At 38.0% G+C, this 15597-nt stretch overlaps 1 protein-coding gene across 10 annotated transcripts in view; it reads left to right on the top strand.

Moving 5' to 3' along the window:
* The window catches only part of FAT3 (FAT atypical cadherin 3), a 418659-nt gene that overhangs the window by 274983 nt on the left and 128079 nt on the right, over positions 1-15597 (top strand). For all 10 annotated transcript variants that reach the window (XM_042792184.1, XM_042792182.1, XM_042792186.1 and 7 more), the window contains one exon: positions 4192-4253. In XM_042792184.1, the coding sequence (XP_042648118.1) occupies positions 4192-4253 (62 nt within the window). The remainder of the gene's footprint in view (positions 1-4191; positions 4254-15597) is intronic.

A 15597-nucleotide genomic window follows, 5' to 3' on the forward strand; every position in this document is an offset into this window, starting at 1 on the left:
CTCATTCAGTAAACTTTTTTCTTATTTTCACTTTGCATCTCTGATATGCTAAAAGCATTATCCCAAGCGTCAGTGCTGAGTGTTGCTCAAAAGTCTTGATCACACTTCTAAGCCCTAATAACTGGTGGTTTGTTTCCCAGATGATGCATTGGGTGAAGACTGTGTAGACTGATGTATTGGCTGAAGTGCCAGGGTTTCTTAGTCTTGGTCCTATTCTTTCTTCTGTGTCACTATGGCTGCACCTAAGCTGTAAGGCAGGTCTGTCTTGTTGCCCACCCCAAACCTCCAGTTCTCCCATCCAGATTACAAGGTGATGGTGTGAAGGAAACTGCCATTTCTTCTCTGTCCACATGCTGAGTTTCCTTTTAGCGGGGAGTGATTCAGGAGAGGATGATAATCCTGTTCAGTATATAGTGAGGTATTGGAAAGATGTTCCCCAGTTGGTGTCAGCTGGGACTGGTCTCGTGTCCTGCAGTATAATGGGACATGTTGTGTGGCGTGAGCTTATTCACCATCCTGCATTTCCGAACTCTGTAATGGGAGGAGAACAATAATTGTTCATTTATTATGGTGGGAAAAGTACTCCAATAGCAAAAGTAGTAAGTATTGTAGAAAAGCAAGTTATGTAAGAACGTATAGTTATCTCCAAGCCAAAATACTGGGTCAAGCAATGTTTTGGAGTTTCACAAAGCAGTTCATTTATATGGCCTGAGGAACAGATGCACCAGGATGCACAGAGAGATGTTTTAACTCAGTAAGTCAAAGTATGAAATGCTGAGAACAGAATCACATAGCCTTCCTTGTGAGCTGATACTTTTATTGTAAATAGCTTTTCTTTTGGATCCAGTTTTCCTCTTCACTTTCATGGCTGTTCTTAAGGAATCATCACAGTTATAAATATCTCCTGCCCTTAGCAGGACCATGATGTTTCCCTGGAAATTTGAGAGAAACCATTTGAGAGGTGTGCTATGACTTTTGAAGCTTGTTAGTGTTTTTGACTATTTTGTGATAAATGTGTGCTGTATTTCCCAGCTGGCTTTGGACAGTTGTCCAGATGTCTGTGTCTAGAAGAGCTACGGCACATATTGAAAATGGGAAAAAAGAAAGGGTCATTTTTTATCATTGTCCCCTTGTGATTTTATATCATAACCAGCAGTGCAGCCTAGCATCATTTTTTGGGGGTTATTTTTCTCTGTGAGTTATTTTCTTTAGATATAATGTCTTTACACCATAACAGAGTATGACGATTTAATACAGTTAGAGAAGAACTAAAACTGGTATATATTATATTGTACAAAGCCAAGTTTCTCTCAGTTGCCCCTGTATCTCGAAAATAAAGTTCTACATCCTGCTAAATATTGCTATTATGTGTCTGTGACACAGAATGCTGAATACAGGAGGGGGGGACACAACAAGTTTTTCATAAACCCCATGAAATTAATTTATTTGAGACTGGAGTAGTAAATCTGCAGGTAGTCTTAGACATAACTGGAATATATTTCTTTTTTTCAGTTTTGATGATTGGTCTTAAACAGAGTTCCTTGAAATACAATTTTACAATCTGAAAGGACCAGATTAACATCTGTACTAATATGTGACCATAATTAAATAAACATTAACATCAAGTAGTCAAGATCTGATTTTATGTAGCGTTGTGTAGTTTGATCGATCCATGACTTCAGGTATGAATGTGGAAGTGAGCAGCCAGGAGACTGCAATGGGACCGCCATGCGTGTCAGATGGGAGAGCTCCTCAGAGAGCGGGAGTGGAAACTGCAGACCCCACGGCTGCACGCACAAATGACCAATTTTTTCTGTACAGTATTATAACAACCTAATGAAACTGCTCAGAACTGGCAGTTGTATGTAGAGCTGTCTTTAAAGCAAAAACAACCAGCTGTGTTAGCACTGTACCTCAGGATCCTGTCTGCAGAACTGATTGTGATGGTCTGATTACCTGCCCTTTAAGACCGGCTGTTAAGTCTGGGTGATAAATCTGTTAAGATCTGCTGTTTAAAATATAGGCAGTTCTGTCATACAGACTTGCTATATGTTCATACATGTCTTTTAGAAGGAAATTCAGGTCTGAAGGCACTCTGACCGTTATTGAAGTCCAAAAGGCACTACACTGAACAAAGGAAAACAAAAACAAAAGCCTTTAGTGATACCAGTAGTTTTGTGAGGAGGAGCAGTGGTGGTGGTAGTAGTAGTAGTATAGTAGTAGCAGTAGTAGTAGTAGTAGTAGTGGTGGTTGTGGTAGTAGTAGTAGTTTTAGTTTTACCAATGAAAGACAAATACTATACACTCTGACAGTTAGCGATATTCCGTTTCAGATGTTAGTTCTTGGTCTTTGAAAGGAGTGTGAATTCATCTGCCTGAAGAATATGAGGACAGAGTCTTCTTGTAATTTGCAGCTAGACATTTCTTGTTTAAGAAGAAGGTAGGTGGAGTTCACAGTGGTACATTAGGAAGAAAGAAAGTGGAAGATGATATAAAATTGATCATATTCTTTAGTGTGGTGAAGTTTTACTTGATAATTATCCATATTGACCATGTATGTGATGAACAGGGATATTTCAAATTTGAAATTTTTACTTTACCAGTTTATTGGGGCTCAACTTCTTTCATAAGTAGGAACAACTTCTCTGCATCTTTGTGTCCTCTCTAGATATGGAGGGATCTTGTGTGAAAGACACCAATTTGTCATCTGTGCTGTCACGTCTGTTTAAACTCATGCAGTGAGTAGATGTCTACCATATGGTGTAATTGTTTTGAATACTAACAGTTGCTTAATTCACGCAATACCAGTTGTTTTGGTCTTTCAGCCTCTTGCCAGAACCAAGTTCTTCCATGTAGTTGTAGTGATCCACTCTGGTTTCTCTGACCTCCCCTTGGGTGTCACTTCTGTGGTTTAATAGATCTTAGAACAAGTCTGAAATATTGTAAGCAGAGTAGATTTTCGTTTGTTCGTTTCATCACATCAAGTACTATTTCCCCTCTTCTCACCAAAGTAGATAAAATGATTCCTCCAAGGAGAAGGTGACAGTGTATGAGCAGCCACAGAAGCTTTCTTGGACTAGATGTGTTACGTAGATGTAAGATGTGGCTGGTGGTTTTTTTGAAGACTTTAGGGTCATCATGGATTTCTGTTTAAACGTTTAACTGGTCTGATTAAATAAATAGCTGTAATAGGTAATCCAGGGAGATTTATTTTCGTCTCTTCCTGGGTAATCTTAGAGACAAGAAATTACTGAGAACGACTTTGTCCATTGGCATTATCTCCAAAACCAGCTATATCTCTAGGAAAAGTCGATCCTTTTACGTTCATCAGAATCTAACACAAAACAAGCACATGATGCATTTTCCTATCCAAATAAATGTTTTGTATGAGGGAAAACTCAAATATGACCTTTAAGTCTCCGGTTAGAACAAAATAAAAAGCTACATTATGTTCATAGAAGATAGGCATCTCTTTTCTTGAGGGAACTTGAGAAGTGTTTCATTTTCTTTCCTTGGTATAAATCTCACAAGAGGCTAATAACTTGTGAAAGTGTATTGCTTTAAAAAAAAAAAAAGATATCTTGATCATCCTTGTGTAAAAGGGTACTTTATTTTAAAGACTCAATTTGAGCATGGAACAAATTGATGAAATTGTAGTACAAAACCTTTAATGCATTAGAATGATTACATTTGGAAATCATTATGTATACAAGTAGTTATTACAGAAATAACCTTCTTTGTCAAGTATTCTTGGCATGGAAGTAATCAGCATCCTATCCCATTAATTGTTTGAGTCCTCTGAAATCTTTAATGAGGTTTTTTACGTAAGGATTTCAGTCAAATGCAAATGATTCATTGAAGCACTTAATCATAAGACAAATAGTGATTCTTTAGTAGTTTTTTTTTTTTATTCACTGTAATAAATGTAGCATGTTAACTGTAGATACACAGCTAACTGTTTGTTACATTTCTCACAGCATTTTTCTTTAAAGATTCATTGTTCACCAGAAAGTCATAATGGCTGCACCAAGGAAGAAAATGTTTGACAGATGTCAAAAAATCTGTGTCTGATATAGCTTCAAATAGATTTTTTCCCTTTGAGTGTTTGAAAAATGAATTTATTTCTTCTGGTTGATAGAGACATATATTTTTCAATGGATATTGACAATCAAATATCATCCTTTTTTCACAGGTCTGATTACAACAACGTCAAGAAAATTGGATCGGGAACAGCAAGCAGAGCATTTTTTGGAGGTAAGATTAAGTGGAAAATATATGTTAAAAGGTTAACTAATTTTTGTAGTTTAAAAACCACTTCTTCCTCTTCCAGAAGAGTGGTATTCTCCCTTCTTTCAGTGACAGACTCTCACAAAGCTGGGAATTGCCTGTTTATACAGAACAAATAATATGTTTTTCAATTCACAAGCACAGGAAAAAACTGAACAAATATCACAACACTTGTTATCCACCACTAGTCTGCTTCAGTTAAATATTTTATTGTAGCCCTTACATTTTATTTGTGACAAAAGTTTAGAATATCCAGAGCAAAAGTTCATTTTTTTTAAATTGGTGGAATCACCCCAACCTTGCCAAGATTTTCAGTCTTTCAGGCTAAACAAGTTTAAAGTTTTGCACTTCAGATCTAACATGCAAACTATTCTTCTGGCTGAAATCAAACTTTGACCTTTCTCAAATTCGCTGCATCATCAGATTCGAAGAATAAATTTCTTAGCTTTCACTTATTGGCTATATCAACGACAATTTTCAAGTTAAAAATTTCCCTCTAAAAAGAGTGTCTAAACCATTCCCTTGGCCCTTAGATGAATATTTCTCATTATAAGTAGCTCACATATGTTGGATATGGAGTGATATACTTGTAAACTACTGGTTTTACCACATGTGTTTTTTTTTACATTGCTGTACACCATACTGTGGGGTTTTTTCCCTTTGGGTAGAAGATCCTTGTCTCTGTTCTCTTGTCCATTTGTGAAATAAGGAACTCTTGTCTCGTGTTGATATAAGTAAAAAAGAAACATATTGTCCCATATAATCAATCATTCCTACTATGTATTGTAGGAAATTCTCTTCAAATCCATACAAGTTAAAAAACATCTGGTACAAAATAGTTCCCAATGCAATCATCTGGCAGCAAAATAGTAAAATATACTTTTGTGTATTCTGTGGTTATTTTTTTGTGTTAGAAATTCCAAATTATTTTGGTTAGTGTAGAACATGGTAGAGAAGGGTTAATTTATTACTGTACAACTTTGGAGGTTTTTTTGATCATAAGTCACTGCACATTCCTACATATTCCAGGCCATAAATAAATGGAGGGAAATAAAAGGATTTTCCCCTTTTTAGGTTTTATTAAGTTGGAAAGTTAGTAAAGTAATTGTGTTCCAATAACCACAAGCTTTCCAGTTTATACTGTCAGAGAAGATTGCAAACTGAATTAAATTGGCATTGATTTTGAAATATATCTATTGATGAGAATCTTAGGTCTGTAAGGTCTTTTGCATTTATGTGTTTGCCTTAGAGACCTCAGTGAAACATGCCAAATTCACATTTGCCAGAGGATTTCCATACAGATGGGGAACTGTTCCTATTAATAGCAAAAAAAAAAAAAAAAAATAATTACTTAAAGGAATTAGGCTTTAGTCATAAATGCAAATGAATATATTCCTTACCCTGAATTTTATGTTGTTTGAAAAAATAACCATCTACAATATTTTGAGGACTGAAGACACACTAGGGGAAATTGGTGTCATAGGGTTCTCCAAGGTTTGTGAATGGGGATCGAAGTGGAGGGCAAGCTACAGAGAAGAGAAACACCTGAGTGGGGTGTCCTGGAGAAGTGGGGAGAGGACTAGACTGTTGTAAAACCCACTTGGAATAGTGTGCAGGAAAGGGAATTGGACTCTGGTGGGGACATGGCCCCGATGGCCAAATCAACCCTTTTGAGTTGCTGAGATATTGGCCATCACCACCTCTTGAGAGGTGTGTTCCTGTGGATCAGAGCAAATAAGCTGCTGTGGATCAGGGTGGCCAAGCTGTACTCGTTCTTGTAACATACTTAGAAAACATCTTCTAAAATGCCTAGCTGTCTCTGTGTGTAACTAACACCGTGGGGGGATCTTAATTGCCGAGACAACCATGGTCTCCCAGTAGTACAGTATTTCCCTTCTGGCTTCATTTCATACCCCTCTTGAAGTAGTCTGTTGAGTATAAAGGAGAGCAAGCTTGACTCCCTTTGAAAGGCTGTGATTAGTGCTTGACCTGTCAGCCCTTGCTCCCCTTTGCCCCATGCGTGTGTGAGGCACTAAAAACCTTTTCTAGATACAATTTTTTAATTATTATTAATAAGCCTGTCTTCTCCCTACTTGAATTTGACAGGAATGCTATACCCATACCAGCCAATACTTACTGAGAAAAGTCCATTACTAACAGTATTTACACTTCTTTTGCAAAAGTCGTTAGGAAAATGAGGTGAAACAAGATGGCAGATGTTAGTCATTGTAATTATGTGTAGTGCCAATGCTCTATTGCATAGACAGCCAGTGCATAGACTGCTACCTGTGATGACTTAGGGTGGCTCTTCTGGAGTCGTCTGTCCCCGTCCATATTGTAGGAAACATGAATTACTAGCGAGGACTGGATGTGTATTTTTAATGACTGCAATGCTTAGGAAAAGTGAATATAAATGACTCCCCTTGTAAGGACACTAGAAGTCTGTTGAAAAGTAAGTACTGAGCCTAGGTCAGCCATGGATCACTCCTTCCTTCCTCCTTTAATTATCTTCTTTGGACATATGGACCCGTGTCCATGTGACTTTTTTAATGGTACTCAAGTTTGCTGTCACAGGACTTGCTCTTACCAAAGAGTATGTGCCAAAGGGAGCACAGAGACTTATCTAGACCCTGCATTAAAAGATGCATGAGGAAGTCAGAAATAAACTCCCCTTTATAATAATTGAGATTTTGTTTGTTTGTTTTGTGATGTTGTTTGGGGAGGGGTTTTGTTTGTTTGTTTGTGGCTTTTTGAGAGAAGAAAAAATTATTTCTTCTCCCAGTTTTTTCACTGATTGTGTCATGGTCAATGCTATTTTTTTTCAGCTCCCAAGTTGAAGGCTTAATTTTTTTTAGCACATTTGTAATGTCTTGCAAGGCTGCAGGTTCTATTCAGTGCTTGTTATCAGGTAGAATTTTTCTGCTTAGGTTTAAATTTGATGTCACTGGTTTTTACACAGGATGGTCTCTTTCTTTAGTGGATTCTTACTAATGGAATGGTTCTGCCTGAAATGGGAGGTAAATGACCGCTTGATTACATTACTTTTTCACATGAAGCAAGCCAAAAGCATTTGTTTTATTTCACAGACTTTCTAAAAGATTCTGTAGTTGTGATGAAGTAAATACTCATCTGAAATAAAAAAGGTAATTCTGAGAGTTTCCTGTTTGCTTTGCAAGTAAATGAATAAATGTTTTTCCATGTGAGGTGCAATTGCAGGTTTCAGGTGATCTGTCTGTTCTTCAATAATTGGACACATCATCCTCTTCCTCTTTACTTCTTTTACCTCCTTCTTCTCCTGGGTGTGTGTTGCCTTCTAATAATTTCTATGTTAACACTTAACTCTATCTCCTTTTGTATTATGCTAATTTACTAAAAAGAAGAAGCTAGAAGTGAAGAGTATTAGTGAAGTTTGAGCTATGGAAAAACACAGAAAATAGCCTGGCTGGATTTCTGCCCACATTTTTTGTAGATGTGTCCTAATCCTGGTCTGACAGCTTTATAAACTCTAGTGATTGTGCTGTGTGATTTTATGCAAGCAGCTGCTGGAGCAATGGAGATCCGATAATAAGTGTAAAAAATAAGCCATTTCATGCAGATCTGTATCCTTGTGTTGTGTCAGCTGCTTTTGAGATGTCCAAAGCATGCATAGTTCCTGGTCTGTTTTCCAGTGTACATGTGCATCTTGATGGGAGAGGATTGTTGAATCCAAGCTACAGTTCATTGACTTGTGCATTCTGCCCAGAAAGTGGATCTGATCGCATGCTTTCGCACCCCGAGAAGTTTCTGAACGTGCTGTTGCAGATGCTGGGTTACTTACGCCTCCAACGTGGAAAGCCTCTGCAAAATGCACCCACTGCTGGGGAGTTCGGTTTGCTGGGAATTGGTGGGGCAAGACCTGTATTTAGCAAAAGAATAAGCCAGAAGAGTTACAGGCTTCAGCGTGAAATTCTAGCAACAGTCTTTGAAACTTTATGTTTGGAGGGGTAAATTATCTATAGCAAGAGATGACCTTTATCATCCTCTTGATAACAATATAGAATAAGTTGGTACTTTTAAAGCGCCGAGGCTATGTAGTCTTTTCCTTGATGAGCACTTGTGGTGCAGGCTCTTAAGTCATTTAGCCAGTTTTGAAAATTGTAACCGTAGTATCTCTCTGTTCTTCCAAACTATGTTTAAATTTACCACTGTAATTCAGAATTTATCTTTTAACATTTGTCATGGTGAACAACTTGTCTATTCAAAGCCTCCCTAAAGAATAAAAATAGTTGCTAATAAGCGTGGTCAGAACTTTAAATCTCTTCAAGAGTAACAAAGCAACTGAAGACAATAGGTTTAAAAATAGTATTACAACAACCTTAGCCTTTCAGGGTCCAAGTCATGTACCATAATTAATGAGGAAGAGAAGTGAGAGCAGAGTGTTGGCTTAGTGCAGCTAATTTTTAGCCAACTTAGTGCTATCGGAATAGTAGCAGTGCCTCTCAAGTGCCTTGCTTTTGTTGCAAATCAGTATATACAGTCCTCATCAATCTTCCCGCTGTGATGCTTGAGCGTAGCTCTGAGAAGGATGTCAGTAACAGTGGAAGGGGTTGTAATGAAGATAAATTGGTAAATCTGATGTGAGTGTCAAAATACATGGGCTGAATGAAGCATATTGCTTTCTATTTACTGTAAGTACACTACAATAAACTGTTTCATTGTATGTATTTATATGCAGTAATTAGAGGGAAGCATAATAATCTGCTGTAATTGTAGCCTTCTAAAAAGAATTCAGATTTCCAGCCATTTAATGGGAAGTTGTAACAGTGAGGTGAATTTTGATAAGGGGCTATCATTCTATTCCACTTGGAATTTGGCCTGGGATGTCACAGGGGAAATTGCTGCTGGAAACTTTATGGCCACAGTTTGCAAGGGAGAGAGGGTTTAAAATCTTGAAAAGTAGCATTTTTAAGTATCACTGCTTCTCAGTTATTCCCAAAAACACCACACTGGTGGTTCAGTGTTGGAGCAGCGCTGTGTTCTCTGCCATCCTCCTCTTTTCCTCCAGCATCTCCCACATGAGAACTTCACAGATTTAACCTCGTTTTGCTTTTGAGGCTATTCAGTCAGGCTGTAGCCTTTGCTAGTGGCGATGCCTGAAGTCAGTGGTCCTTTGTGAGAAAATGCAGCGTTTTCTGAAGAGTGTAGGCAGCCGTGTGGCAATATGTTCATGTATATTTTTACAGGAGAGGTACAAAAGCTGAAGTTCTTTGGGTTTATGTAGCTGAAGAGTGCTCTACAGAACACTGATTGCTTAAAACCCTGGATTATGAATCTGTGTAAGCATTTGTTTCATGGATCTTTAGCATTGCCCACATTTGGCAGAGAAAACTGCATTTTTTCTCGGTGGCATGTTGGTGATGGGGTAAAAATGAGGCAGTGTGTCTGATTGAACATTTTGTCTGAGGTTTAAATGGCTCCAAAGGCACATGCCTTTCCCTTTTTAACATTGAAACCTATCAGATGATGCAAAGGAAATTTGAAAAATAGGTAAACAGCCACTTATTTCCAGCTTGAGCTTAAAAATCATTACTGGATGTGCTTGCTGGAAATAAGAGAACTATTTTTTATTATTTTGAGGACACCTGAAAGGATTTTTGGTGGAGCAGTAGGTATACAGAGGCAACTTTCTAAAAAGACAATGAAAACTGTATTGTGGATGTCAGCTTCAAATAATGACACAATGAACTTGAATGTGAACTTCAAAGTTGGGGGGAAAGAGGAAAGGAAAGGGGGAAGGGAAGGGAAGGGAAGGGAAGGGAAGGGAAGGGAAGGGAAGGGAAGGGAAGGGAAGGGAAGGGAAGGGAAGGGAAGGGAAGGGAAGGGAAGGGAAGGGAAGGGAAGGGAAGGGAAGGGAAGGGAAGGGAAGGGAAGGGAAGGGAAGGGAAGGGAAGGGAAGGGAAGGGAAGGGAAGGGAAGGGAAGGGAAGGGAAGGGAAGGGAAGGGAAGGGAAGGGAAGGGAAGGGAAGGGAAGGGAAGGGAAGGGAAGGGAAGGGAAGGGAAGGGAAAGGGAAGACACAGTTCTAAAAAAAATAAAAGCATGTTCATCTCATACTACCTCTCCATGGGTTTCTGAGCAGAGCATGAAGCCACCTGTGGGACAGGTCGGTGAGGTGCTGGATCTAGCAGAGACCCGAGTTCCTGGCATAGAAGGCATATGCTGACCTCACTCATCCCACGCTGCAGATTTCCATCCTGCTCCCTGTGTTCTTCAGCAGTTGTTATGCTGCACCAGCTTTCTAGAGATACATAGTCTGCACTTACCCCCCTTCCCCTCCGGATTATTATGGTTTTTTTTTTTTCTATCGAGTTCCTATTTGCAGAAATAGCCAACAACTTTCATAACGCAGGAGATGACCAGAGGTTAAAACTCCCTTTCAGAGACAGATTTGCATATGACAGGCAGAAAGTCTTACACAGCAAAATATGGGAAAAGTCCTGGTGTGATCCATCTGTCTCCAGTGATAAGTGGTCTCCTCCATTAGGCTGTTGTCTCTAACTAATGTGATCCAGTAAGATGAAGAATTACCAAGTGCATCACTGAAAATATTACTAGTTCAGTTGTTAACTGAGTTGCGTCTGTGCAAGAGATATGAACAGGAATTTTAAACTGCAAAATAATTAAGGCATGGCATTTTTATGGATTATTCTCTTTTCTTTTAGTATTGCAAATTTCAATAGCTCCCAGATGTCCCTTTATTTTAGATGGCAACTTGAGAAGTAACACAGACGACAAAGCCTAAGCACTGGGAAAACTGAGTTTAATAACATTTTTCTTCATGCATGTGGAATTTTAATTTTGTTTTCTTATTAAATGAGAAAAAACTCTTCACAAAATGGTAATAATAGGGCAAATAAGTTTGAATTAAAAAAAAAAAAAAAGGGTTGGATATTTAAATTCCTTAATAATCCTTGTTAGATTCAGGTAGCCAACAGGAAATGTACACACAACTCTGATGACATAATGTATACCAAAGACAAGGGGCAAGAATGGGTCCACATATATCAAATAGTAGCGGTGACCCTCAGCTCATGTCAGTTATTCAATGAAATACCAATAGCCTTGTGAGTCTGGATGCACAAAGAATGTCTATGACATTTCTACAAAATTTGTAGACTTTAAGTCAACCCTGAGGATACTTTGTTTGCTTTTTGCCTTGTGCTTATGGTTAAGTTCAGTCTTTATTTTTTTAGATACTATTCATCAATTTTTTTTAACTCTCTCAAGATTAAATTCTTTCTCTTAAAAATGTTTTGCACATGCTAACACCAGGATGATGTCAAGGATAAACACACTACTGACAGCTCAATTAGTGCAGCATTTATATCCAAGTATCTGCTTCTGGCCTCTATCGGAAAGTGCTTAAGACATCCAGCTAATCTGATACTGTGTAGAAGTTCTTACATGACAAGATTTTAGTCCAGCATTAAAAATTTCACACTTGTTTCATTAATCCATTCAATTGATTCAGGATACCAATAGCAATGAAGAAAAGCAATCCTCTTTTCTATGTTTAATGAACTTCCTAAATAAAACATCTTCATAACACAATATGCAAAACCTTGGGGAATTTTTATGAATACCTGACAATTATAGAAATTAGTCAAATAGTTTATAGAACTTTTACAGATGTATTGTAAGCTTCTGTTAATTGATTTGGGCATTAAAATAAAAATTATTTAGTCACTCCTTAGCTCATGGAAGAGATTTGATTTTCCCAGTTCATTGATACATACAATGACAAATTCATCATCTACAGTGGAATACGGCCTACGCATATTTTCCACAAAATCATGTTTCACCGGACAGTGAGTCTGTTAGAAATGGGCAGGAAACAATTGATGTTATGTTCCAGGTTTAAAAATGTATTAGCCGTTTAGGTGAAAAGTTGACCCACTATAAAGATACAGATGATTCTTCAAGTACTAACTCAGGTTCATATTTTGAAGAGCATGGCAAGATCAGAGTTGTCCAGGGCTAAGTCTTTGGTTCACACACTACTATCGTGGTTGTTGTGTCTCATTAGAAAAATCACATTTCTGATTGCCTAGAATTTTGCCTTAGTTAAGAAACAATTTGCATATATCTGGAGTTTGCAGAGAGGAGGAAGCTTGTTTTACAGATTTCATGGGTCACTGACCTGAACTGTTGGGTCATGAAATGAAGAAATGAAAACCCACAAAGCACAGTGCTGTCGGCTTTTTCATGCATCAAATGCTTCTTGTAGGATTTTCCTTGTGGACCCACAGCAGTCTAGCAGCAGGTCTTGGCTTTAAGCAACTCATCTCATGCAATCATGGAAGGAGATACTCAGAATATAGACTTCATATACCATCTTATCATGCATTTTCTACCTTTTTGAAAGGCATAACGGAGAAGGTAGAATTGTGCCAGGAAGAAAATCCAGCCTACGGGCTGCCACACTGCAAGGTCCTGAGCATCTCCTGGGAGTCTGGAGGTGTTTCAGCATTTCCTTGACCCTCTGGACCTAATTCAAACCTCACCAGATTTAGCATCATGCAGTTGCGCAGTCAAGTAGTGCAAGAAAGTCACCTTTTGGTTAACTAGCATTGTGTTAAGACATATGCGATGTCGCTTATTTATTATCCTGGGGGCTAGGTGAGTTGCTTTGCTTACCCTGAGTGGTGTACTTAGTCTGGCTTCAGTAGTGCTGATTTTCTTGAAGTTATCCTTGATAATCCCCAGGACGAGAGAATTAGACATCGGCACCCATGGCTGCGTTTCCCCAGTTATGTCTGGAAAAGGGTGAGTGAACACATGAGAGAAAAGCAATTTAAAATATACCCAGCACCTGTTTCTTCTACTCTGTTTGCAGAACTATGAGATGGCAGAGCATTAGATCAATGCAAATGGGATGGAAAAGTATTATTAAAACACCAAACATTATTGTGTGTCTTGAAAATTAGGTCTGCACCCATGTGTTAAATGCTGTTGAAACAGAGAGGGATATATTAATGGTCTTCCTTCTTGTTTTATAAATCATTCCTCATGCTAAACTTGTGTAGGCAATTTCTGTGGTTAATCTATACCAAATTCTTCTTTTCTGTCAGGATTTAGTAGTTTGGTCTAATGTTGCTTTCTTACTGAGGGATTAGCACACAGATTAGCTCAGGGTTAACAGGTTTTTTCTTCATTGTATGTTTCTTAAGATCTGTAGCTCTATTTTTTATGGGCTGGAGCCCACCTACCAGGCCTAAATTGGTCAAATACAGCCTTTCAGGGTGTCTCTTTTGCCAGGCTCCATGCTTGGTGAGACAAAGAGTCATTGTGAAGAGTACACTGCTTTACTAAATCTTCACATTTGTTTTATGAATTGTACCAATGTTTTAATCTTCTACAGAAGCAGCAGGAAATCTTTCACATGATTTGAATCTATTTTAGATGTACAGAGCCTTTGTGTTATCTGAAGCATGTCTGCTTTAGTGCTATATCATGTTTTCTGTAGTATTTGCAATACCCATCAGCTGCCAGACTGTTAATTTATGTCTGTAAGTGTTTGAGCACACACACATGCGTGCACGCACACATTTATGGAGGTCTCAGTTTCCTGCCTTCCTGGCTAAGACCAAGCTGTGCATTGCATTTAACACTGGGGAACATCTTCCTCAGTTAGGAATACATTTCATCTGTATTAAATCCTTTCTGGGCATAGGAAATCCTAGTATGGCTTTTAATTAATCCATTATTTAGAAACATGCCCTTAGATAAATTTTGCATCCATTTGTCCTTCCTCCCAGGATGATATGTACTCAGCTGTTTGGAATTCATGCTTGTTATCTCTAAAAAAAAGTTAATTCTGGGATATTTTCAGTGACTTCACTTGCCACTAACATCTGTATGCACCATATTCAACCACCCTGCAGTACGTCATGTAGGGATCCCAACGCTAAATTGTTCCATTCCTTTGACTTAAGTGGACATTCAGTTGGTTTGAGACGTGCTCTTTGATCACAGGCCGTTGCAGTGTCCATAGACTCTGACTGGAAATGGTTCCTAGGACAGCAGTAGCTTAAGTGGCCCCTTCCCCAGATCATCTTCACTTGTGAGCCCTTGGATTTACAGGCAGCCACTTCATAAGGGCAAAACTGGAACAACTCTTTCCTTTTGCAAGTTCTATTATATTTTACTATCTTCCCTACAGCTCTTTTCTTCATCATGATGAAGAGCATGCTTATTCTCGAAGTCTACTCCCTTGAGTCATACTGTCAGTCTAGACTAACATCATATGGGTTTTGTCAATGCTTCTTCCTCTGAAGTTTTTTTTGATCTCCACCTTGTTAACGCTCTTATTATCCAGGGTCTTGTAATTTCCAGTACTGGTGATGTACTGAGAATTCTTCATTCCCCAAAAGTGTTCCGAACAGTTTGTACAGTTGGTGAGGACCTCTTCCTAGTATACCTTGAGTACATGACATTTTCTGTGAGTCTCATCACATCCCTTACACTTTTCTCACCATAGCCTGTAATGTCTTTCAATATTATGTATTTTCCCTCTTTATCTGTTCTTTCATATTCCCAGATTGCCACCCTGTCCCTCTATCACATAATCCTTCAACATTCAGCTTCAGCAAAAAAAGACATACTGGAAAGGGTAGGAAAGCATCATACAAAAACATGGTAATCTGAAAAAAATGCTTATTTTTAATTTTAAAATAAATTGCCATGGCAAAAGTGCATCATTGTGTGAAATTTGCTGAAATAAGATTGGAGTATTCAGCATAATTTGTAAAATGACACAAATTAAAATATTTACTAGACACCTAGAGATAAGAAAACCTCTAATCGGGTTGAGAATCAGTTTAATAATCATATTTGACACCTTTTTTCTCCCAAAATATATTATCATGGAACATAAGAATCCTAATGCTTTTCTTATCTGGCTTCAGCTTGATAATAATCAGAGACCAAGCAATTCTTTTGCTTTTTATGAAGATATGATTTAAACAGAAAAGTACAAAGGCCTTGAAGCATCAAGTGCTATGAAATCTGCCCTCAAAAGCAGTAATTTTCTTTTCCCAGCCTAACAAATTTCAGTTGTCAGGAAACAGATTAATCTCCTCATTCTAAAATGTAATATTGCTGTTTGCTAATCTCTCATGATACAGAGACACTGGAAATGTTATCATAGCAGTTCTAGAGTACATGTTATGTTTTGGCAAAAAATAATACTTTCTTTGGCAAGGAATATTCTAAATATTCAAAAGCAAGTATTAACATGAATAATTGAGAACAAAAATGTCAGAATCAAAATAA

Source organism: Tyto alba, unplaced genomic scaffold (assembly GCF_018691265.1).
Source record: "Tyto alba isolate M040663 unplaced genomic scaffold, T.alba_DEE_v4.0 Super-Scaffold_2, whole genome shotgun sequence".
Lineage (NCBI taxonomy): Eukaryota > Metazoa > Chordata > Aves > Strigiformes > Tytonidae > Tyto > Tyto alba.